At 42.2% G+C, this 27,006-nt stretch overlaps 1 protein-coding gene across 2 annotated transcripts in view; it reads left to right on the forward strand.

Annotated features, from left to right (window-relative positions):
- Positions 1–1,620: 1,620 nt before the first annotated feature.
- Positions 1,621–27,006, forward strand: part of LOC127005979 (hemicentin-1-like) — a 158,374-nt gene continuing 132,988 nt past the window's right edge. For both annotated transcript variants that reach the window (XM_050875455.1, XM_050875456.1), the window contains exons 1-2: positions 1,621–1,762; positions 9,421–9,656. In XM_050875455.1, the coding sequence (XP_050731412.1) occupies positions 1,647–1,762; positions 9,421–9,656 (352 nt within the window). In that variant the 5' untranslated portion in view covers positions 1,621–1,646. The remainder of the gene's footprint in view (positions 1,763–9,420; positions 9,657–27,006) is intronic.

Genomic DNA, 27,006 nt, shown 5'->3' on the forward strand with positions numbered 1-27,006 from the left:
TCCAATCCGTAAGTGAAGATTCGTCGATTGGCATTAGAGTGAGGGAAACGAAGGGAGATGAATACTTTAACACAGAGAGAGAGAGAGAGAGAGAGAGAGAGAGAGAGAGAGAGAGAGAGAGAGAGAGAGAGAGAGAGAGAGAGAGAGAGAGAGAGAGAGAGAGAACAACACCGCCTAACCTTTCGAGGATTAAGCTTACCCCAGATTTGCATAACGACGCTAAGCTGTGACTAACACCACGACCGGAAAAAAATAAATTAAAGGGAAAGAGATAAAGGACTGGACGGGGCGGGGAAGAAAATAATAGAAAGGAAAATACCAGGAATGGGAAATTGACTGACAAGACGTAAGGAGTAAGAAGAAAAATAGAAGGATGAGGAGGAGAAAAAAGTGCAGGTGGAGATTGAAAGTGAAGATTAGAACAGTGCAGTGAATAAGAGGATTTAGAAGATAGTAGTGAAGGGTGAAGAGAGGAAGGAGGACTAAGAGCTACATTATTGGTGAGGAGGAGGAGGAAGAGGATGAGAGAACAAAGGAGAAAGAGGACGATTCTGGAACCTTTAGAATGAGACAAGCAAAGGGTAAAATCAAATAGTTACAGTGACTGGCGTGCACGTGTGTTGGTGTGTGTGGGAGGAGGGAAAGGCTAGAGCGAGGGAAAATAGCTTCGTAGGAGATTAACTAAAATGGTTCGTAGAAGGGGAACAAGAGGAGGAGGATGTGAAGAGATGGCAAGAATGGGGTTAATGATGAAGAGAAACGAGTTGTTGAGAAATAATGGTGACGAGCACGAGGAAGGGGATGTCTAGATAAGGAGGCAAAAGTGAGATTTATAGATAATGATGATGATGGCACTGATGATGACTGCTAAGAAAGAGTGTAATTTTGGTTTAAGAAAAGGAATATGACGTTGTAAAATGGAAATTAATGTATTATGTCCAATTCTTTTCTTTCTCTCCAAAGCCACCATTTGCATGGCCTAATTTCTCTCCCCTCAGTCAGTACTTCGTAATAGACTTTCCCTGCTCTCCCCACTATTTCAAATTCATGTTCTTTCCGCTCGCCCCTCAGCTGTCTACGTGTTGTTCCTCCCTCCCTCACTAACGTACACACAAAAATATATCAGTTACCCTGAACAAGTACACATTTCCAAAAATTACTAAATAAAAATAAAGTTGCTATTTAGTTTCATTTTCATTTTCACCGATTCATGTATGGTGACGCACTTTCCCTCTTACCCGCAAGTCGTGTTGCATCGTATTTATCACAGCAATCCAAAGGGCCGTCCCTCTCCTATTACATATGTTCCTCATGACATGAAACGTTCATTTTTAAACGGAATATCATAATATTCCTTCCTTAACTTCTTTCTACTCGTCTTTGTGTTCTATCTCCTTCCCTCCCATTGCAGTCAGTAGGTTCATATCATAATGGTAAGACGTTATGTCCTCTTTTACATCAAGACATAATAAAAACCTTCCTTTATTCCCATCTCCCGCGGCAAGACACGAGTTTGTATCATTTATTCCTCTCTTCCATCGCCGCAGTCCGTATGTGAATATTATATGAAGCCATTATTCCTTTTTAGCAGGGCATCATTAAAACTCTCTCCTTTCTCTTTCCCCGCAGCGATCCATACGTCCGCCATGGCCGTGGTGAACGAGCGGGCACGGCTGCCTTGCGACGTCACCTCCGTTGTGGCCGAGGACAGGGTGGTGCTGATCCTGTGGTACCGCGGTACGACGGGCACGCCCATATACAGGTGAGTGGTGTTGAGGGGTGGTTATATCTCCTCCCATATCCAGTGGTGGTGAGTGTTAGGCAGGTGGTTGTGATATTTCTCTCTCTCTCTCTCTCTCTCTCTCTCTCCCCCCCCAAAAAAAAACCTCCCCTCATGTTCCTCTTATGCCTTCATCTTGCTCCTTCCTCTCTCTCTTCCTACTCAGCCTCCCTGTCTCAGCTTCATCTCCTGACGGCATCTCTATCCCCAGCCTCACCTGCCATCTGGACACATCACTTGAAATATTCATTACTTTACCTCCTTCCATCAGCCTCCACTTTTTCACGTTTCTTTCTTTAACTATCTCTTAGGAACCATGTATAGGCTTGCTGTTGGTTATTCTACATTCATTTTTACTTTACTTTTTTTTTTAACTGTCACGCGCAATATTTAACAGGTTGCCTTATTTTGGACTTTTTTTTTATATTAAAGTATACAGATTCATGGACGTTATTCTCTGACGGAATGCACCGAGTATTCCACCTGACCTTAGATCATAATCAAGTTTGGATTGCCTCTCCGATTTTTCGACTTCCAGGAAGATGAAAATGACCTTTATGCTTAGGACTGAAAAAAATAACCATGATACACGTAAGCGTAACGGCTGCATGGAAAGAAAAAAATAATGAAAAACAATAGATGCAGAATATTTCACGTACATGCACATAAATAAATTATAAGTGTGTGTGTGTGTGTGTGTGTGTGTGTGTGTGTGTGTGTGTGTGTGTGTGTGTGTGTGTGTGTGTGTGTGTGTTATTTTCCCTAACGCTTTGGAACGCACTTAATTTTTGTCTGTCTGTCTGTCTGTCTGTCTGTCTGTCTGCATTGAAACGTCTTTTTCCGACGCATTTTGAAATTGATATTGAGTCCCTGTGTGGGGAAGGGGCGTCGTTTTTTTATAATATATGCATACATGAACACTTACGCCCAGCAAATTTTACCTAAGCACTTTACAATTTATTGACAAACTTCCTGTATCAGCCCCCATCGTAGCACCTTCACCCCGACTCACAACTTCACCCCGACTCACACCTTCACCCCTCTCCCTTCAGCATTTTCACTCACTCATGTATTGTGACGCAGTTCCCCTCATCGCCTCTCGTTCTCTCTCACCCGCCTCACCTCTACTCATCAACCCCTCCTTACACTTCTGACCTGCTAATTGGGTAGACGAGGGATACACGCGACTTCGAATGCCACTGTCCCCTCGTCTATGTAAATGTCGAATAAATTTTTAATCGGTAAATTGCAACATGGACACACTGGGCAAGAAATGCAGCCCTTCCCAATATTGATAAATGAGTAGTTTGTGATTGTTATATAAAAAAAAAATATCTTCTCACGTAAGGTTCCATGAAGTTTTGATGTACAAATAGGTGTTAGTTTCATGATTTGTTCAATGACAGAAAATTAAGTTTGATTATGTTGTCACTCGTGCTGTGTATTCAAGGCTGCTCGATAACATTACTATAATTTTTTTTGCAAGATAAACTCTGGGAATATTTAGTTTCATTTAAAAAAAGTGTGTTTTTTTGTTGCGAGGTGCAGCATTTTATTTTCGTTTATCTGCACAGCCTTGCATAACAAAAAAACATCGACATTATTTTCAAACACTTTTTCTCGTTATTTTACTCTACGCTGCAGTTGTTTGTATACGTTACACGCTATCGCCCTTTTTCTAAATATTTATTACCTGTTGTTTTGCAGCTTATAGAGAGATTTTTCTAACTCATATAGTTTACCCTTTCATTGTTTATTAAGACTAGCTAATCATTTCCCATTTCCTTGACGGTTATTCTTTCTCTCCTTCTTCCCTTTGTCCTCCCCTTCTCCTTCGGTTCCTCTGTCTTCCCTCCGTGCTGTGTCCCTCTGCTTCGGGGGGGAAAAGTAACCAGTGTCTCGTGAAGGTCTATTTCCTCGACTCTGCACCCTTCCCATCCGCTTCCTTTACTTGCTCTCCTGCCTTTGCATATATCTTTTTTGCCCTGCTCCATTCTGCCCTCCGCCGTCACTTCTCATCCTGTCTTTTTTCTTACATAATTTTACCGTTTAATATCTGCTCACTGTGTTCTTTAACCTTTGTTTCCTTAGTTCATCTCATACATTAGCAGAGGATTTTACTGTGCCGTGTTTCATCAATTTTCTCCAGTTCATTCTTCCGTTCATTGTGCACTCGGTTATATTTCTCATCCGCCATGTTTGTATAATTAGAGCTTTTATTGCATTTGTTGTATTTTGTTGTATATGCCTCTATTTCCTTATTCGTCCCATACTATATGCATCTTATTATTCGTTTTCTGATTTGCTTCTTGTTACATTCCTTCTTCGTCTTTTAATCCCTTTGTTTACCGGTTCATAGGTTCATAGTAATCATGTCTTAACTTTTTATAATCTTTTTTTTCTTTTTGCTCTCTTCTTCCACCACACCATTATTACTTTCCTCCCCTACTCCACCTTTACAGTCACTTCGTTTTCTACCTATCCCTTGTCTTTTCTACATACTTCCGTCAAACGTTAACCTCGTTTTCTTGTGCCTCCTGCTTCCCTACTATTGTTTCCTTGTCCAGGCCAACCTTCATATTCAATTCTTGTTACTCGTCGCTCAAATTGATCTATTTTAGTCTCACTTTTGCCCCTCTTCAATATTCTCTTCCACTTTCCTTCATGTCCTTTCCTCTCCCCCCACGTTCTTTCCACATTCTCTTTTCAGCAGAGTTACTTTTTTCTTCTCTCTTCCCTTCACCCGCCCCCTGTCCTACTTATTGCTTCTTTCAGCGCATACTTTACTTCTGCACATCCCTCTCTCCGCCGCTCCACCTTTTCACTACGTTGCTCATCCTACTCGTCCGCTGTTAAAGTTGGCCTTACACGAGATTTCTCCGTGGCTGTTTGCTGGGACACGAACATTTGCAGGTGTGCGCTTAAGCAGTTTCACCGAGTATCATCGCCTGTGGTGGCCTATAATTATATAAAAAAAATAATAAAAAAATCAGTGAAAATCTAATTTGGGAATTCCACACATTCCGTTAAGAGGAACACTTTTAGACATATTCCCAAAACGTATACCGATTGGCGGCGCACACCCCCAACCTTTCCTTTACCTCACCATCTTTCAACATTTTCGCCTCAATCCTCCTCATTCTCTCACGTGTCTTCTACTTGTGTATGTACGTATAAATTGTTTCCACCCATTCCTGCTTCCTACTCCCGTCCCACTAATTGCCTTTGCCTGTCCCACTCTCCCACGTCATAGCCGCTTTCAGCTGGTGTCTTACTTTACATACATTTTCTCTCAAGTTCTCCACCATTTAACTAAAGAAGACACTCAATCTACCCGCCTCCCTCGTCGGTATGCTTCTGCTTTCTTCCTGTTCTCTTCCCCATAAATATTAGCCGGTCAACCAGTACCATGCTCACCATATACGTGTACCAGGCAGTTATGTATACCACTTGTAAAGGGAAGGGTTAGACAAGAGGAAGTGGGTAGGAAGAAGAAAGAAAGATGAAATATGTAGAGGTGCTGTGAAGGAAAAAATGGAAAGAACGGGTAAGGGAATAAGACTTTAGCCTTTAATGGATTCAATTTCACGCTGAAGCACAAAACTTGGTCACCCATTAAGAAGGTGAATGTGACGCTACATCCCACGGGGAGGGTGTGCGAGTGTGGGTGTCTGAGAGGCCCCGCATGTGTATGTGGAAGTTCGGGTGTGTGTATGAGACCCCGTTTGAAGGGTGTGTGTATCTGGGAGCGTGGGCGTGTGTATGAGGCTCCGTTTGAAGGGTGTGTGTATGTTGGTGTGTGGCAGTGTGAAAGATGTCCCGCTTGGATATTGTTGGCGTCTAGCGCATGAAGGCGACCATAGGGAGCCTCGTTCGCTAGTAGTGATGATGATAATAGTAACAATAACAATAATAATTAAGACGATAATAATAATGATAATGATTGTAATAATAACAAAAACAACAACAATAATAGTAATGATAATAATAATAATAATAATAATAATAATAATAATAATAATAATAATAATAATAATAATAATAATAATAATAATAATAATAATAATAATAATAATAATAATAATAATAATAATAATAATAATAATAATAATAATAATAATTTCATTGACATCATTATTATCGAAACCGCAATATACGTAAATATAATATTACTGCAGTAAAAGTAATGACTACACAATGATAATGCTTGTCTTTCATGTACGCGTGTGATTATTACAATTTCTGAATTCGTTAAAGTTTTGAATAGAGCACAGCTGGTTTTATTTAATATTGACTTGATAATGGTAAATATATTCATCCCCGGCGGCCACGATCGAGACAAAAAGGGAACGAGGTTGACTGTCGCCGCACTTTGTCCCTCGAGACACGTGATAAAAACGAGGTGTTGTGTGATGCAGGTGCTCGTGGCCTTGTACCTTTGTCGCTTTCCCTCCAACTGACAGCAGGGTGCAAAAAGGAAGAGTGCTGCGCCAGACAACCAACCGCTATTGCTTCGTGACAATAATAATAATACCCTCTCACACACAAACGTACATACATACATGGATACACACACACACACACACACACACACACACACACACACACACACACCCACACACGCACACGCACACACATATACGTCGGCTCACAGGAAACCCTAACTTGCCAAAATAAATAGACAGATCTGGATTACTGTGTGCCGCCGAGGATTGATCAGTCAACCGTGCCGTCACGCCCTGGAAAGTTGAATACCCTTTGAGAGAGAGAGAGAGAGAGAGAGAGAGAGAGAGCCGGCAGTGTTAGCTTTTATCTTCTTTCGTGCAATGTACACACGAAATATAATTAAAAGTAAATAAAAATGCCAATAGATACGTGAAGGAAAAAGAATTGTGTGTATTTTTTTTTTTGTGTGTGTGTGTGTGTGTGCGCCTGACTACATGCCTGCCTGCCTTTCTGCCCTCCACCTTTCTCTCTACCTTTCTGCCCTTCTACCTGTCTGCCTGCTGCCTGAACGAGTGGCTGTCCACCCTGCCTGCTCCCCCCCCTTCCCTCCTTCCGCCTATCCCCACAGACTCCCATCCGCCCTCCCAACATCCTCACGACCCGGCCTCTGGAACACTCCCATTCTCCTCGGCCTTTTCAGCCTCTAGTTGCGAGAATCCCTGACCGGGTGTTCCCATGTTAAACTGTATTTTCTTCCTTGAGTTTTCAAGGATTTCTTTGTGAGATGGACGGGGTGAGGTTTTTTAGAGGCGACAGAAAATTGTAGTTAAATTTGTTTATCGATGTCATTTATTTACTCGTTTCACTCTAGAATTATTAGTGTGTTACTCCCCCAAAACGTTGTGCAGTAGGCCTACTCTCCCTAATGGTACTATTGGTGCCTAAAAAAATGGATTGTTGTGGTCACAAATTCCGCGCCATTTGTGAACCTATCAAACTACAAAAAAAAAGTCACAAAAAATATGTTAAATTATCATCCCCAAATCCTAAGATTATAAACATTGCCACCTTAAGCGTGTGACGTTTCGCTTCTCTTATTACTTAACGTTTAGAAGTATTTAAGGACGTAGAGAAGTGAAGGAAATGTAGGAGAGGTGAGGAGGGCATTGCTGTTAATTTCCGTTCATCGATTCCTTGAGGCTATGCGCGTAATCTGAGTAAGTATATTAAGCCGCTCCAGTCCCCTTGAGCAGCATCACCTGGCGACATGGAGGCGTCACCGAGAGTATCACTGCTGAATAGTTAAACCTGCTAATCCATACGTGTATATACACCTGCTTGGATATGACTTATTTGCGTTGTGTGTGTGTGTGTGTGTGTGTGTGTGTGTGTGTGTGTGTGTGTGTGTGTGTGTGTGTGTGTGTGTTTGAGAGAAAAATAAACTATTCTCACACGGGAACACCAACCATCGCGCCATGTTAAGACAGACAATATTCGCCTATTTGCACACTGGCCGCTGCAGGTACACTAATTCAAGTCCCACGCTAGTCACGCCGGGAATATTGCGGATGTCTGATGCTGTGAGAAACCCTTCCACGGCCGTTCTTTGAGGGGACTTGAGCCACTAGTCCGGAAGCATGAGTGTAACAGAAAGATGGGGAGGAGAGTGGTAGTAATAAAGATATGGATGAAGGAGATTGTGCTGGCATTGATGATGATGATAAAAAAAATAGTAATGATAATGTTCAGGATAATGATAATAGCTTGGGGAAAGAGCTTAGTGTGATAGACCATACACACCCTTTGCTGTCATTCATACTTCACCTTATATTTCTTTAGCAAGTGAGGCAGCTCAAGGGCAAAAAACAAAAACAGTAACAAAAAGGACCTCTAAAAGCTGCTCCGATCAAAGAAAACAGAACGAGAGGCCAGAAGAGATGTCCAATTAAGACTTTTTGGGTATATTGCCACATTATATACTCAAACGAATATTTGGACGTCAATTATAATGACTCCTCTCTTTGATTGGTGGTTCAGGCTCAGGTTGAAGCCCGTCGCTGATCAAGGTTCTCCATTGCTTGCATTTCCACGCCCCGGCAGCGTCGCCTCACCATCAGCCCGTCTCTCTTCTTCCTTTACTCAGCTTCTTCCTAATTCCAACTCCTGCCGCCTCTTCCTTCCTCCCCTTTCATCCTTTCCTCTCCTGTTTTACTGAGATTCCTCCTTTCATACCAGCTCCTCACATCTTTTCTTTTCTCCACCTTTCCTCCCCCGGCTTATCTCCTCTCATCCCTTCCTTTCTCAAGCCTTCCGTCTCAGACTCTTCCCTAACTTTCACTTTTTCACTCCCAGCCTCCTTTCCTCGTTTACTTGCGCTCCACTCTTTTCCCTTTCATTTTATTTCCCGCCCACATTGCCTCTTCCACTTACCAATTAACCAATGAATAGGTAAGGAAGACTTTTTATTTTCTCACGAAACACGTAGAAAATTTATAAAGCGGGTAAGATTACATAATAAAAGTTTAAAAGGCTTTACGTACTTCACATTTATATAATTAATTTGAATGCCCAACACGATGCTTTGTTAACGGAGAAAAACACGAAATTAATCAACCTTTCTCACTTCGTTGAACATTTGTAAGTGTTCGTTGACAAAATTATGAGTAACATCTACTACTACAGAGGATTGTTTATTGTGTTAATCATACAGTGATTTCCGTGTAGATCTGGAGTTTTCTAACTATCTGGGTGGCAATATCATTTATTCTCTTAATTTGACATATTTGTAATATATAAACACACACACACACACACACACACACACACACACACACACACACTTGTACATGTTAGCTAATGCCCACTGATGTATGTAAATATAAATTGGTGTACTCATGAATGTTAACCAGCAGCTTGACCACCACGCCTATCACTCCACAGCAGTGTATTATTAGGCTTGAAATATCAAATTCCCAAGCCATGTCACCATGTCAGTCATTTACATTACATTTTAATAAATCAATCTGAAACAATGTGCATTACTACAAACTACATAAAATACAAAAGATGTTGCAGGGGTGTTATTTTTCCCTATTTGATCTGGAAGAGTTTAGTAAAGTTAGATGCGTCTTTTAGGTTTATATTGTCTGTGTAAAGAGTCCCTTTCGTAACGCCTTCTTCGCCTCACCCCTCAGCTTCGACTCTCGCGGGAAAACCGTTGAGGAGGGCAAGCACTGGCACGACGATGCGGTGCTGGAGCAGCGGGCGTACTTCCACCTGCTGCCGGGCAGCACCTGGGGCGGCCCCTCGGCCCCTGGCGCCCACCTGGAGCTGTTCCCGGTGCTGGACAGTGACCAGGAGAGCTACCGCTGCCGCGTCGACTACCTCCTCTCGCCCACCAAGAACACCATCGTCAACTTCACCGTCATCAGTGAGTGTTAAGCAAGGCTTTTCTCGTAAATGTGTCTCTTCCTTTTCTTCATACTTAAGTGTTTGTAGGTATTTATGTTTTGGAGGGTTTTCTTAGCTTACCTACTTTGGTTATTGTGTTGTTTGTGCTGAATCGCAAAACAAATAGTGTTTTCTTATATATATATATATATATATATATATATATATATATATATATATATATATATATATATATATATATACACACACACACACACACACACACACATATATATATATATATATATATATATATATATATATATATATATATATATATATATATATATATATACATGAGATAAAATAGGGTTAAAGAGAAAGAGAGAGGACGGAAGAGATCACATGGGAGAAGTGATGAAGCAAAGAGTGAAGACAGGAAAGGAAGCAAAGGTAAATGAAAGGAGTGGGGAAGGGAAGGGTGGAGGGATATATAGAACGAAGGAGGGAATGGAGACCGGAAGGAATTGAAGGAAGGGAGAGATAGAGGGACGCAGAGGGAAAAGAAGTTAAGAGAAGGAAAGGGAAACATAGATACATAGAAGAGGATTGGAATCATTAATGGATGTAAGGTGAGAATGGAGGAAAATCATTGTGGCAGATCTTGTGAGAAGGGCAGTGGTGGAGGAAACAGTCAGAGGGAGAGAAAAGAAGAGGTACAGACAAGGAAGAGCAGTGGAGAGGAGGAGCTAATCAGATAGAGTCGAAGATCGAGGGAGGGAAAAATTATCCTTTGTGACCTTTTTTTATTGTCGGGGAGGTAAATGTTGACGGAGCCCCGGAGGCACTTTTTGGGGATGTCTCCACGTCTTAGGTCTTCTGGGTCAAAAATTCTTCCTACGTGTATATTTTTATTATCTTTTTTTTTTTTTCATTTTGGAGGTATCTATAAACCAAAAATAAAAACGAGCAAAAAAAATAGAAAAAAGTAAGAATAAGCGAGTTAGGGATTCTGTCTAGGCGCGTTGTTGTTGTTGTTCCTGTTCATGTTGTTGTTGTTGTTGTTGTTGTTGTTGTTGTTTAGCCCGGCAGATTAGTAGGTGGAAACTCAACGGAAGGAAATTATTTAAGATTTCTCCAATTTTTAAGCCGATAATTAACGAGTGAGTAAATATCCCTTGACACGTTTTTTTGGGGGGGTGGTTGTTGTTGTTGTTGATCCCAAGAAATAGGAAGATAAAAATTCACCAGAAAGGTATTTTTTTAAGATGTTGGTAATTTTTGCGCCAACTCTATTAAGCGTAAAAAGTCCTCGCCACGTCTTTTTTGTTCAGTTGATGAAGTTAAAACTCGGCTGTAACTTTATCATTGAGTTGAACGAAGAATTGTGAGAGCGTGCGTGCGTGTGTGCGTGGGACTTGGCCGTTGTTAATCACCTTGTTTTCTTCTATTTGAACACTTTTTTCAGCTTATTTTTCCCGTCATTTATTCCTTTGTTGCTCTTATTTTCCTTGATCCACAAATGGCCGGTTGTTATATGATTCGTCTTCCTCTAATCACTATTTCAACACATTTTTGTCATTTCTCATCGTTTTGTTTTCTCGGTTGCTGTCATCTCGCTCCGTCTTTGTTTGCATCGTTTATCTTTTTTTCATGTTTGCCAACCTATTTATTCGCCAGTGAAATATGCAACAAAATAATCAGTACTCCACAAAAGACATGACTATAGTTAGAAATACATATATACTAGTTGTAGGGATCAGGGAGGACACCATAACTTGTCTTTCGACATGTAATAATGAGAGGGAGAAAATACATGTGTGCTATACGAAGCTTTTCATTAAAGGAAAGGTGGCGGTGCTCAGGTAGAAACAAACAAAAAAAAAAGGAAAAAAAGGATGTAGCGTCCCAGGCGGTCTTCTCGTTGGCGGCGGGGAAAACATAAAAAAGAAAAAAAAAGAATAATACCGTGAGGAAAGGAGGTACATACATCATTCTCCTACCTATTGATTATCATGCCATTGACTACTACTACTACTACTATTTATTTTCTCGTATGTTTTTGTTTTTTTTCTCCCTGCATCATCTGCCTCCGTTTCATTACCCTTTTCTCTCTTTTGGGTGCTTCTTTATTATTATAATCCCGCACTTTTCCCTTGCTATAGCCCTTTACTTACGCCAGGCTCTGTTAGCTTTACCGTCATAATGAAGTATCCATTGTAGTTCAGCTATTTTATGTGGTGTGGATTTTCTGGGCCTGTCAGTTCAACAAGATTTTTTTTTTCTTTTTTCTATAGTCTATCCCCGATGTAGCCTGTTTACCCCGAGACTTAAGCTCCTTTACGTCTGCTTGCCTTCACTATATAAACACACAGTTGTTTGTCTCCACACACCTGTCGGGGAATCTACTTAGCCTGTTTTCCACCGAGCATTAGGAAAGGCGTGTGTCGCGTGTCGCCCTGACGTTAGTGAGGTGTGAGTTACTAGAGGAGGCAGGTAATGGGGGCGCCTCACGGTACGGGTGGGCTGATGATGAGGCTTCCACCCTAACTTGAGTGGGCTTTTACATTACTGCAACAACTTCACTGCCTCTGTTGTCACCCCTTCTCTCTCTTAATTAAACATCTCCTGTCGCATCACTGGCCCGTCTCTGCTGAATGTTTCTCTTTTTTTTCTCTCTTTTTTTACTTGTTTAAAGTCCCAGTAAATATGTTGGAATATCCTTTTCCTCTCCACCCCCTCTGAGGAAGCGTGATGATATTCTGATGAAAAAGCTGCTCTCAGGCGCGCGCACTCACACACACACACACACACACACACACACACACACACACACACACACACACACACACACATATGTATACGCAGATAGCTAGTTGGATAGGTATTCGCCAAACAGTTACATTTAAAATTTAAAATCCTTTTATAGGTAATTTATTAAAATCAAATAATTTCATTGCCTATACACTATACATATAATTATAATGTAGTTTACAAAAAAGTATTTTCAATAAATTATGCTGTATATTGCCTTCGAAACTTGCAATACTGTTATGGACACGTGTCTAGAAACGCCTAATACAGTCCTCAGGAAAATTCGTTCATCATATTGACTGTACCTTGTAGTGTTCTGCCTCTCCACGCCCTTCCACCCTCTTGACTTCCTGGGTATATATTTTTTTTCTTTTCGTCTTCCTTGTCCCTCCCTCTCTCTTCTTATGCCAATCCTCTTACACACTTTATCTTATCAACGGCTCACGAAGCAGCACACACGCAACATAAAATTTGTTCACAAGCAAAATTGAGTTATACCCTCCCTTGCGACTGATAATAACACTCCCTCATTCCGCCGCACTCTGACACCTTAGGGTTAAACTGGTGGAAATGATGTCGTGAATTCAATATGTTTTCGAATCCCTAACATCACAAATTTCAATAACATCGCAATAACCATCACCAGTACCACTCAAACCGTCACTCCGCTACCACCAACATGAAAACATTACCAACAACAACAGCAACACCAACAGCATATACAACAACAACAATAACCAAAGCATTAAACTTCTCAAACCCAGCAAATGCTTACATACACTAACATATAAAAAAATAATAAAGATATAACACGTAATAACTTTGAAGTATTTCTGTATAATTCTATATCTGTAATACACTTTTATGTTATTGTTTTGAGAAAAATAATCGTTTCATTCGTAAGTGCACGATGCATTTCTGACGCAATTTTGGCTTTTTTTTTTTTTTCGCTTTATTGCTGGGTCTCTGAAGCCCTGCTCTCATCAGGGTTTTTTAATATTTTTCCTATATCATTTCTAAGCAGAATATACCCTTTTATCGCCAGTCTGGCTTCATATGTTATTTAGGGTCTTAAGGTTTCTCGGTTGGTAACTTTGAGCAAGGAAAGTAAAACATGACCCTCAATTTACATATCTTGGCCCAGCGAGGAATAACTTTGCAAAATCACCGAAGATCCTCAGTGTCCAAAGACGTTTCCTCCGTCACTGTAACAACGCTTCTCTCACTCCTGTGCACTTCATCCCTCCCCTCCCTAACACTGCTGCACTCCTTAGCAGCGTCTGTAGCACCGTCTGATTAAGATGAGATATACTTGCTTTATCAAATTCGTGTTCGTGTATACTTATTGTCGCTCTAGAGATGCCAGTATGTATGCAGACGTGTGTGTGTGTGTGTGTGTGTGTGTGTGTTTATGGGCCAGGCGTGGATGTCAACCCCACCTGGCTAATCATCCCGCGTTCCCGTCAAAAAGTTACGCAATATCCTGCCGCCTTAATGACATCCGTTTCTTCAGGGAGACGCCTCCGCCAGGTCCGCCGAGCCCTCCTGGTATGCCTTTCGACCCCTCTCACCTCACATTTCTGCTCTCTTTTCTCCAAGCCCCCTTCATTCCAAACCTTCCTCTCTTTTTTTATGTACACGCCTCTCACTCCCGTTTTCTCGGACTATCATTGTGCTGACAACCCCCATTCCCTTCTCTTTTCTCATGCTATTCCCTTGTAATCATTGTCTTTCCCCTCATATTTCCCCTCCTTATTTCCGCACCTTCTCGTCCAGGCTTTTCCTCACACTGCCTCCTCCTGCATACTCCCGCCCCACCTCACTGTTATGTCTCCAGCCTCCACGTAACCCTGTCTCCTGTCCCTTCCGGCAATCGTCCCTCCTATTCCTTCTCATTGTGCATCTTCTTGTTCCGTTTCCCCTCCTCCTCCTCCTCCTCCTCCTCCTCCTCCCCCGGACCACCTCGAAGGAAGTTGCAGTCAAAAGTCCAGCTAAGTCGTCTTGTCGGAAAACCTAATTACAAGGTCCAGCGCGGCCGAGAATGACTTAGCTCGTCTGCTGCTGCTGCTATTACCCCCCCCCCCTCTCTCTCTCTCTCTCTCTCTCTCTCTCTCTCTCTCTCGCGCGCGCGCGCGCGGTATGATCAAAGAGCAGAGATGAACCCATTAGATCCAAAATTACCAACGATGCGGGCCGTAAACCACACACACACACACACACACACACACACACATACACACACACACACATACACACACACACACACCTTGATGCCGCCTCTTCGACACCCCTTTCTCACCTGTCGTATTGATTCCCTCTTTGCAACGCCATCTCTCGGCGATGGTTGAAAATTGCCAGAGTTCTGCGGTGGGACTCGAACCTTGGTCCTTGGGCTCACCACGCCCGCTCGCTGACCACTCTGCCACCGCCTCCTCACGAAATAAAGTAATGAGATAAGATGTAAACTGAAGGACGTGGGAAGGAAAGTAATATACCTTTGAAAGGAGGGGAGAAACTGAAACAGGCAGGAATGAATAGAACAAAAGAAGGGAGAAGGGACGACTGAACGGATATGTATTGGCTTAAAAAAGGAGGATTGAAAGGAGAAGGGGAGGTTACTGAAAGACAGGAGTATGATATATTCAGGAAGATACGATGAAAAAAAAATAATAATTTAAGAAAAGGACAGAAGCCAACGAGCTGGATGGGGAAGAGACGGAAGGAGAGAAAGGAATGAGAAATTTGATATAGGAAAAAATTAAAGAAAGGAAGGAGACTATGCAGAGGGGCAGACAGCGAAAGGAAACCGAAGCCCAGGAGAGGGAAGGCTAGGGAAGAGAGAACAAAGGAAGGTGTCAAGGATACGAGTGAGAAAAGAAAAGCGAAAGCCAAGATTCTCTGCAAAATACATTGAAATATACAAACTTTACTTGAAGTTGCTGAAAAATATATCTAATGTTTCTTGACTTTCCCCAGTTATTGTATATATTGCGCCAGAGGTCAAGGATTTTGCGCGGCTGTTTTCCTTTACTTATTGCACGTTGGGGGGTGGGGGAAGGGGGTTTGATGTGGGTGTAGGTGTGGTTGTGTGTCGGGGAGGATGTGGGTGTGGGTGTGCTTGTATGTGGGGGAGAATGTGGGTGTGGGTGTGCTTGTGTATGGTTGGGGATGTGGGTGTGGGTGTGCGTGGGTGTGGGGGAGAATGTGGCTTTGGGTGTGCTTGTGTGGGGGTAGGATGTGTGTGTGAGTGTGTTTGTGTGAGCGTGTTTTACTAAGGGAATAAGAGTTTAGCTATAAAGGGCATATACAAGTAACCACTTATTGTGCGTAGTGAACTCATTTCCCAACGAAAACCTTTGATAATCCGCAGCTGTTTTTCTCCGTTCTGTTCCCACCAGCAAATCTCTTTCTACGTATTTTTTACTTGTTTTTCTCTCATATTGTTTCTCCTCTCATTTGTCATAAATTTCCCTAATTTTTCTTATATGCCATAAATTTCTTAACATTTTGCTTTTCCTTTTCATCCCTCTCACTCATATCACTCCTCCTCTTCTATTTCCTCTTTTTCCTCATCCTCTTCCTTTTATATTTTTTTTACTGTTTTCACTTCTCTCAATTTTTTTTGTTTATTCAGTAAATGAGGCATTTCAGGGACAAAAGAAAACATGCAAAGAAATGCCATTATTTGGCTTCTCCTACGAAGAAGAATGTTCAAATGTTCTAAAGGTGTTCGCTTTCGGCTATAGAAATGTCTTGATACTCCCCTCTGGAAAGCGTTCAAGTTGCACACAGAAAGGATAATAGGCTAAATAAAGCTGTTCCAAAGGTTAATATCGAAATTAATCAGATTAAGATGCAGGTTAACACTTGCATAATGGATTTGGATAGCATAAGGATGAGCTAGAGTAGAAAGTGGTGCTCAGCGGGGCCGCAAGAGCGACTTAACCTTTATTGCTCTAGAAAAGATACGCTTAAAGGAGCGTTCATCCAGGTCGTCAAGTATCTGTAGAAGTTTAGAAACGTCGATCACTCCAAGTTTTTTGAGCTGCAAACCAACTCAAGAACCAGAAACAGCGATACACATATTCAAGAGAGGTGCTACAGTTCAGATATTAGTAGGACTTTCTTCAAAAAACAATTCATCCGCCATTAAAATTTCCATGTCCCTTTCTTCCTTAAAGGTACATGGTGTTCTAACTATTTCCTGCCGGCACGTTGCCGGAGGGTGAGGTGGGTGGGGAGGAGCCTTCATCTATTCTGTCCTGTCCTACCACACGTAGATTACTAGTAGTAGCGGTAGTAAACAGACACCCTCGCCATAGACCGATAGGTCTTCTGGTGTCTGTTCTTCCTATGTATTCCTATGTATTCTTCCTCCTTCGCCGTTGCCGCCGCCGCCGCCGTCTCCGCGACACAACAGCTCAGCCTCATTTAACTTTCCCGGCTTAAGGCTCGGTCACGGCGGCGCGGCATAATGTCCCTCTTTTCGGAGAGCATTTGGGAGAGTTACCTGAGGCTTCCCGGGAGCCTTTATCTTAAAAGTCTGAACCTTGTCTTCCTTTCGTTCCCTTTTCGGCTTGGCCCGCTCCCCCTCCTTCTTTGTCGTCTGGCTCCCAGTTTTGTATATATTTCCTCACGTCGACCTTGAAGGAAAAGAGAATAATTATGGAAGTGTGTGTGTGTGTGTGTGTGTATATGTGTGTGTGTGTGTGTGTGTGTGTGTGTGTGTGTGTGTGTGTGTACGCATTCATCAACATTTCCTTTCGTTTGTTTGTGTCCGATGAGTGATTGGTTTTTTTTTATTTATTTTTTGGGGGAACGTGTTTTCCTGTCAACCGAGAGAGAGAGAGAGAGAGAGAGAGAGAGAGAGAGAGAGAGAGAGAGAGAGAGAGAGAGAGAGAGAGAGAGAGAGAGAGAGAGAGAGAGAGAGAGAGAGATTTTTTTTCTTTGTATTTGGTTGATTAAGTGAAACTACTGTTCCGATTCGTCTGTTATAATTATCGTTTTATGTATATGTTCACCCAAATTCTTTTTTTTTTTTTGTGTGTCTATTCCTTTTGTCCATTTTGTTCCCACATTCCCTTCCTTCAGAGGCACATTCGGACGAGGTCGTTTCAGCAGTGAAATGTTTGCTAAATCTGTTTGTCTGGCTGCATCTCTCGGGAAAATTAGATTCATAGACTGCGTCCTGCCTATTTTGCGGAAGCATTTTTTAGTCAATTAAATTTTCCATTCCCTTGAAGCTGATCGAGAAAGGGAGTGTGTTTACGCTTGAGGGTTTCCATATTTAGGGCGGCGAGTATCTGCGTCGGTACTCCGGCGCTGCTCGACATGGGACGCGGCTGTGGCAGGGGGTAGTGGCTGCGTAGGTACTCTGCACTGCCCGACAGGGGACGCGGCTGTGGCAGGGGGTAGTGGCTGCGTAGGTACTCTGCACTGCCCGACAGGGGACGCGGCTGTGGCAGGGGGAGAGAGACTGCTTAGGTACTCCGGTGCTGCCCGGCAGTGGACAAGGCTGTTAATTATCTTCGAAAAAGAAAAAAAAGGAAAGGTAACAGAAGCACGCACGATAATTAGTAACATAATTGAGGAAAACTTTATATATGTGAGTTGATAAAATATATTCTTGTCATTCTCCTTTTACCCTGATTATTTATTTATTTATTTTTTTTTTTTTACGAGACTCGCGAGTGGAGTGTCAAAACATTTATGTAACTAAAAATTGTTTTCCGGCGCCTTCCCCTACCAACTTTTTTTTATTAGGGATGAATGTTACGGGAATTTGTCCATGCTATATTGTTGTGTCCTTGACCTGCCCTCGCTGCCGCAAACAAATGACGTACGAACTACATTTAAAAGTCTCTGTAGTCGGGAAATAATATAGAAATGTCAGCATAGGGTTCACGGCAAGGTAAATAAATTGTTGTGTACTATAAACCAGGTGTCCGCAAAGCCAGCCTCGTAACCAGGGTTTAGGGTTGCGCCGCGTTGCCCCACCATGTGCCAAAGACTCTCACCCCCCCACCCTTTCACCCACCAAAGCTTTCCACCATAATTTTATTCCTTCCTCTTTTATGTTTTTCTTTTCCAGTACCTTTTCCTCTTTTCTTCTCTCCTTCCTACGTCATTTACCTTCCTCCTTCCCTTCCTTTCCAAAACCTTTTCTTATCTCCTTCCTACGTTCTTCACATTCCTCCTTCCTTTCATTTTACCTCGATCCCTTTCCTTCCTCCTCTTCCCTTCTTCTCTTCCACACTACTGCCATTCCTTCCTATTGTATTTCATTCCTTTCCAATACCTTTTCTTATCTCCTTCCTACGTTCTTCACATTCCTCCTTCCTTTCCTTTTACCTCGATCCCTTTCCTTCCTCCTCTTCCTTCTTTTCTCTCTCCTCCTCCTCCTCTTTCCCTCACTTCATAACTCGGATTTGTGGCTGGGTTTTGTTACCTGGTCTATTTAATCACAATCACCACCACCACAACCACAACCACCACCACCATTACCTTTGCCGCGTGCCGTGTGTTGCGTCACCTGTCCTAAGCACCAGCCCCTGACGTAATCCCCTTCCCTAGCAGTAACAGCGCCGCCACGCCACTGAGTCTCGAGCGATCTCCGCCCTTTGTGTTTATTCCTCGCCTCCAGTGTGTCTCGTCCTTAATGAATTAATCAGACGTGCCCTCTACTCGCGGGTCATGTGGAGGAGATCAGGTGTGTGTGTGTGTGTGTGTGTGTGTGTGTGTGTGTGTGTGTGTGTGTCAGGGGTTCGGCAGTGTTATGTCATTTTATATCGACTTTTTTGCTTTCCACAGACCCAATATATAACATGATTGAAGAAAATAACAAATATTGGGTAACATCACCTTTCTTTTGACGATGGAATGAAAAACAGCCTCGCGGGACAACACATCCATCAATACCTTTCATTTGTAAATCTTCTTTACGTGTTCCCCTCGCCGGTGTGCACCTGGGCGCCTGGCACGGCCACGTACAGAGTTATGTTCGTGTACGGGAATTGATGGCTTTGAAACAAATGTCTAAGAACAAAACAAAAAAAAATGTTTGTTTGTTAGAGAGAGAGAGAGAGAGAGAGAGAGAGAGAGAGAGAGAGAGAGAGAGAGAGAGAGAGAGAGAGAGAGAGAGAGAGAGAGAGAGAGAGAGAGAGAGAGAGAGAGAGAGAGAGAGAGAGAGAAATTCCTAGGAGGCTAGATAATTTACTTTCCTTTCATTACTGAAGTGAATGACGGCCTATTGAAGCTGACCATAGACGTTGAAAAATCTCTTTCCATATCAAAAAGGACAATTAAATCCTTTATGTAACTAGCAAGCGGTTTACCTATGGGGGAAGGAAAATACGGGATATAGAGAGGTGGAGATTGACTGGGCGGGCTACTGGTGGGCTGTAAAGGAGTGGGGCTATGTGCAGAGGGCTGTGAGTAGGGCTATTTGCTTCAATGATGCTCTGACAGACGTCCTAAAATCCTACCGTTATGTAATTTAAAGAAAAAGATAATTCTGTGAAGGTGAAGGCCTGTTTGTGGATACAGGAGGCGGGCGGCTGTGTCCCGGGGGGCTGAGCAAACACTGAAGGGCGGGAAGGGTGGCGGGGCTTTCTTCAAGGCTCTGTGCCTCAAAGGTGTTATTTTGTCTTTGGTCTCGTTTGTGTTTAGTGAAGACTTTTCTGTAAACAAAAACTAGGTTAATATCAACTCTTGACATGTTCCTAGAGGTAACTGATGGAAGAAAAGCTTCAACTGAACCTCGGGAGGTGTGTCAATATTGTTAGTATTGCCGTAGGGGGAAGCGCGGACTGGCAAGTGAAGAGAGATACATAGCAGCTTGAGTGAGGCTCGTTGTGTTGTCAATGGAGCAAGAGGGAGTGATAATCCTGGCTGTGAACACCACGTCCAGTCATAAGCCGTGTCGCGTGGCAGCTCAACACCCTAATTATTCAGTCAAGCAGCAATTTGCCGCGACCCAGGCCAGTCCACGATGCTATTCCCTTTATCCGGCTCCTTCCTCGCTTCCCTGAGCCTCGCGTGTCCATGCTAGGATCGGCACAATGTCCCTGGAACGAGGAGGCCCCTTGCTGAACGCCAGCTAAGATGACGCCGCTGTAATCGCCACGGCCCTCATTTACCGCCTCTTGCGCCACACAGTCATGCGCGGTCACTACTGATGCTGCAGAGATGGGATCTGTCCCCCGTGAGAGCGCCAGTGTGAGGCTGCATCTGTTATATTGTCAGGTTTGAGACATTAAAGGGCTCACTGAATGCGGCAATGCGGTGCCACCTCGCCCGTCATTCCTGCCCCCACGCGGGGCATTTCCTTCCCTTCCCTCCCCCGCCATGCACAACACCAGGCAGTCCAACCAACCACCTCTGCATTACGGCCCTCCAACCAATCTCGTGTAGCCTCCTGATTCAGTGAAATGTGTGTGAATTTAATAGTGCAGCACACGAGTGATCTGAGGCACATTTTACACCTGGAACCAAAAGAAAATGTAGACAAGTAGGGATTAATGATCCTAAAGTGTAAAGTACACACGTCTGACAAATAAATTTGAAGAAATCAAAGCTTTCCCTTTCCTTTTTGACGCCATGCACACCCACACACGCACGCTCCTCCTACACACACAGGCGCCTACACACACACACACACACACACACACACACACACACACACACACACACACTGCTTAGTGCATGACAACTTTAAGCTTTGGATATTCCTTATGTGGCCGTGAAGGGTAATGTGCCCGTGCATTGAGAGCTCGTTTAATGGTCGCTTATGTAACGAGAGAGAGAGAGAGAGAGAGAGAGAGAGAGAGAGAGAGAGAGAGAGAGAGAGAGAGAGAGAGAGAGAGAGAGAGAGAGAGACGGGTAGACTGGCAGAAAGACACAGGCAGGGCAAGAAAAACCCACAAGTATAAATTAAAAAAAATAAAAATGGAAAAGACAAAAAGGAGTCCCTCCACACACAAAAACACACACGCCCTCACTAAAGAAAAAAGTCAGAATGGCAGGAAGACGGACAGACATTCGGATAAATGGACAGACAGTTGGTTTGCCTTGGCCCCCTTCCCTTCGCGAGTCTCTACTGGTGAAGACGCGGCTCAGACGAGATGACTGAGTGAAGACAAGCAAACGGAACCCGACGTATTGGCTGGTTGAGGAGGAGTGAGGGAGGCGGCGGAAAAGGGGGTTTTAAGAAGACGGAAGAAGAGATTAATGGCGGAAGAAAATGATTGCCTTAGAAGAGCGGAGATAATACGAGAAAGTTGAAGTGGAGTGTAATGAAACCGAGTAAAATAATAAAGGAAGGCAGAGGAAAACAAAGAAACAATGATGGAATAAACGTAATAGCTTGGGCCAATAACTTTTATCATCAGACATTATAAACGACCACTTTGAAAATAGTCGTTGTTGAACTGAGCTATAAACGAATAAAAGAGAAGTTGAGAGAAAAGGTATGAAGAAATATCACAATGTAAAGAAAAAAATACATGTTGAGAAATATATGTTCACTTCAGGAAAGAGCTAAACATTTATCGTGTGACTGAAGGAATAGAGAGAGAAAGGAGAGGGAGCTAAACTGAAAGGCACAGCAAATTCATGGTCAAATCGAACGTCAAAAGCATGTTTATAATTTTCAGGCAAATGCTGAAAAATGGGTCGATTTGGATTGATGATCACGAGTGTTTTTTTTTTACAGTAAAGGAAGAAGCTCAAGCACAAAAATAAATAAATAAAAAAAGCCCGCTAATCTCTGTTCAATGGAAGAAAGACAGAGCTGTAAACGAAACTCAGCATTAATGAAGAAAGAGGAGATTAAGAGGAAACTGTAGAATATTAGAGACGAATGCAGGTATCAGAACGTGTATTAATACTAGTGGGGAATGAAAACTGTGAAATCACATTGATGAAGGAATTAAAGAAAGAACATGGACGTGAGGGTGCGACGTATACTTGTAGAACATTGAGAATAAAAAAGATATTGAGGAAAAAAAATAGAGCAAGTGAACGAGTCAGCGAGAGAGAGAGAGAGAGAGAGAGAGAGAGAGAGAGAGAGAGAGAGAGAGAGAGAGAGAGAGAGAGAGAGAGAGAGAGAGAGAGAGAGAGAGAGAGAACAGTGGGAAGATTACCGTCAAAGAAAGAAAGAACACAAACACGTGGGCGACAAGATTACTTTACTACTCTGATTAGGACAAGAAGTTAAGGATAAGCTCAACAGTTGACAGATGGGGAAGAAGCTGGTGAGGAAAAGTTTGGGAGTCGGGCATTAAGAATCTTTGGAGTTTCCTTCAGCTTTGAGCGGCTCAACCTAAAAGTGTTCTGAAATCTTGAGGCTTTCTGACTTTGAAGAGCGAAGAGACGAAAGGAAAGGTAGAAGAGGTGGCCGAGATGAAAAATAATGTACTCTTTGAAAGTGCTTTGGTGGAGAGAGAGAGAGAGAGAGAGAGAGAGAGAGAGAGAGAGAGAGAGAGAGAGAGAGAGAGAGAGAGAGAGAGAGAGAGAGATTACATAAGTAAATGATAAAAAACGATTAATAATGTTAGGTAAGAATTAATTTCCTCTTTTGTTCTTGTTGTACTAATTGGATGTGCGACTTTTCTTTTTAAGGGTATCTGATTATTATGATGATAGAATAGTGATTACCATTATAATGAAAGACAATGGGAATATTACTATTAATACCAGTAATAATTTGTCTTAACTACTACTACTACTACTACTACTACTACTATTTCTCCTGCTGCTGCTGCTGCTGATGATGATGATGATGCAGTAGTTGCTGCTGCAGCCTTTTTAGATAAATGTACTAAGATGTCGAAGAGTTTGATAATATGGTCCTTAGTGTCTTCATTCTCTAGTGGTGTTACTTTACCAAACAATGTCATGCGAGAAACAGACAGACAGGCACAGATTTACCACTGCTGAGGCTAATCCGCTTGAATTATCCGCGTGATCACTCTAATATCCTAATCGGCGGAAATAGGTGTTGATTAACGAATGGAAGTAGTATAAAGGGAATTGACAGTTTGGAAGGTGACGCTGGAAGGGAGAAGGAGAGATGAGAGATATGAATGTGTATGGGAGGTAAAAAGTATGAGTTTGGAAGATGGTGCCGGAGAGGAGAGGGAGAAAGGAGAGATATGAATGTGTATGGGAGAGGTACGTAAAATAATATTCGAGTTGGAGAAAAGAAAATGATAAATAGTAAACGGAAAACAAAGAAACAGGTGATGCTCTACTTCTGAAAGTGACGTTACAAAAAAAAAGGGAATCAAGGGAATGTGAAATATTAATGGAGTTTCGGCGTGACAAGTAAATATAATAATAGAATGAATCGTAGGGAAAAGAAAGATTATTATTGTTATTATTATTATTATTATATATTTTTTTTAGATGGGGATGGCACGTGGCTAGGAAAGGAAGGAAACTGAAATATAAATGTGTTGTTGGAGAAATAGACGGGAAAAGGGGGGGACTAGGAAGGGAAGGAAAACGAAATATAAATGTGTTGTTAGAGAATTAAATAGGGAAGAAATGTTGAATTGAAATATAGGAAAAGAAATACTGATAATGATGAAAGGTAGGGACTTTGGGGGCTTGACAGTTAAAAGTGGAATACTGTTTGAAGAAAAGCAAAAGTAAATTAGTAATAAGTGGATAAATGATGGTGGTTATTTATGCATCATGTCTCAGAAGTAGTATTCAGAAATAACAGAAAGAATCGATAGGCTGCAAACTAAGAAAAAAAACATTAAAAGTTGACTGTAAAAGAATATATATGGAAAAGTAGAAAAGATACATAACAATACACAGGGATATAAAGTGACTACAAAAGTACATAAGGTCTACACGTGGCAGCTTTTGAGTTAGTTATTCACCAAACTCCCTTCTCATTCTAAAGGAGAACGCCAGTCCTCGTCCACAGACCGATTTGGTCGGCTCGACTGACGTCAGCCGATTGAGTCAGTCTGTCGGGACCTTCCCTTCTGACGGGCTCATTATAACCCCTTTCTGACAATCGACAAACCACCTCTGTAGGGCTCTCCCATAGCCCAGCCAGCCATCATGTTGCCGAAAATACAACACCGGCATTCCCATTCCATAAACCCATCTAATCTCCATTGAGTAATCAGTTGTGTTTGCCTCATCTGCATTCCTTACTTTGTTCATTTATCTTACGTATACCCCGTCCTGCATGTTCTTGCATCTGCTCTGTAAGGACAGCCTCTAAATCAACATCATTAATCCCCTTAACCCATTCATAAAAATACTTCAATAAAATCACCTCACACTTAACATCTTTCCTAAAATTTTGTAGGTTATTATTTTTAGTAGTATTTCTCTGTACGTCAAGTTTCTAAGCTCTTGGACCATTACATCCACTCTCCTTTGTAATGCCTCGAGGGAATTTATATAACATCTGTAATAGTTGTACCAAAATTGAACAGCATAAGCAATCATAATATTGAAAGGCAAAGCATGTCACTGTTTATTATTAGGCGTGCATTGATCCATCACTCAGACGCTTTCGCTCAATGATTCAAGAAAGTTACAACCATGCTTACTAACTTCCAATGGAGCGTTCATAATCCTCTCTCTCTCTCTCTCTCTCTCTCTCTCTCTCTCTCTCTCTCACACACACACACACACACACACACACACACACACACACACACACACACACACACACACACACATTCTTTCACCTGGGTGACGCCGTTCCTCCTCACCCCTGGAGTAAATGACCCACAGTGCCGCCGCTGCCCCCCGCACGGCGCGCCTCAAGGAAAGGGATGAGTTCTTCAACGTAGACCGAACCGACTTCCCGATAACTATAGCTGCTGGTTATGTCCCATCCCATTCGAGTCCCACACTGGTAAACATTGTATGGGTCTCCTCTGCTTAGTGATGGACCTGACATCACACCGTTGAATGATAATGCTGTTGTAAGTTATTTATTTATGCGATTGCATGAATAAAATAAGATCAATTCACATTGACCATGCAGTATATTTTTGTTTATTATCAAACTCTGAAACAAACGTTCAAGGCTACTACAGCAAGAATGTATAGCCTTTATTTCTCCTTTGCAAAAAATATGGTCGTGAAACTCGAAATACATAGAAAGTTGGAAAATTTCATAATGATGAAGAAGCACCTGAGAGAAAATAATTAACCAACTACAATAAGGTAGCGTAAATATTTATTTGAACAAATGCATCCAGCAGTGCTTATCTTGCTCATTGTTTTAATATATTGTGTTGTACTTACAAGAAAGGGCCGAAGCTTTTTGATGTGAAATGCATATCACTTCCTTTAATCCGTAGTTTTTTTTATGAAAATACCCACATACACGTGTGCACTATCATATAATGCTGTATAGTCATCCTCACGTACCAGAGAGTCTCTCCCGCGCCTCACCCTGACCCTCTTTCCCTTCCAGTGACGCATAATTGATTCATGCTTCAGGAGAACAACAATCTGGAATATTAATAAGGTTTCAAACAAATTAGAGAAAGCTGTAAGCATGCACTTGTCTGTGCTTGTAAGACTGAAGAAAGTAAAAATCCAGTGACGCATAATTGATTCATGCTTCAGGAGAACAACAATCTGGAAAATTAATAAGGTTTCAAACAAATTAGAGAAGGCTGTAAGCTTGCACTTGTCTGTGCTTGTAAGACTGAAGAAAGTAAAATTTTAAGGTAAAATGTGAGGAACAGAACTCGCATCCAGTGTGGGAGTAATCGCAGAGGAAATCCTGTTAAGTAAAGGGATTTCACGAGTAATATGGACCGTTAATTAAGTCCAGCATGTCAAGGTTTTCTTTTCCTTTTTATATTTTTTGTTTTTTGCTACTTCCCTCCACCTGGTTGCGTCAGGCTGAGCACACCCATAGCTACATACCCCAGCATGTACCTCGATATGCATCACGCTCAACCCCCAGCAACACTTACGGTCTGCTTCCTGCGTCAGAACATAGTTTATTTGATAATAAGCTCCGGGTTTTAATTAACATTCGGGCCAGCCACGGCTGTTATTAGTCAATTCTTGGTGGATTATACACACACACACACACACACACACACACACACACACACACACACACACACACACACACACACACACACACAACACACGCACACAACTCAGATTTCCCGTGGACTGATTACTGCTTCCAAGTCTGGGACCCCTTTGTGTGTGTCGAGCGCATTACGGAGGTGATTGTCTCTGGGATGGAGGCACACATTCACCGTATTCTCTCATGCTAAAAAGCCCTGGTTCAATCACGCTTGTTCTCGTGCGATAAAAGATGAAAGGCAGTCTACGAAAGGTATCTAAGCTTCTCATCTATCAACAGTCACACTCTGTATTTTTACCCGTTCTCGTGCTGACTTTTATTCGACATATTTCAAACCCTTTCACTACTAAATACTGTCAAAATGTTCCTATTTAACCAGAACTTTTGGCACCTAGCCAAAAAAAAAAACGATTAATTCACTTTCGTTTTTTCCCGCCTCTGCTTGATCATGCTGGCACTACAGCTCTCACGTATGTCTCTTAAG

Source organism: Eriocheir sinensis, chromosome 31 (assembly GCF_024679095.1).
Source record: "Eriocheir sinensis breed Jianghai 21 chromosome 31, ASM2467909v1, whole genome shotgun sequence".
In the NCBI taxonomy this organism is placed as follows: domain Eukaryota; kingdom Metazoa; phylum Arthropoda; class Malacostraca; order Decapoda; family Varunidae; genus Eriocheir; species Eriocheir sinensis.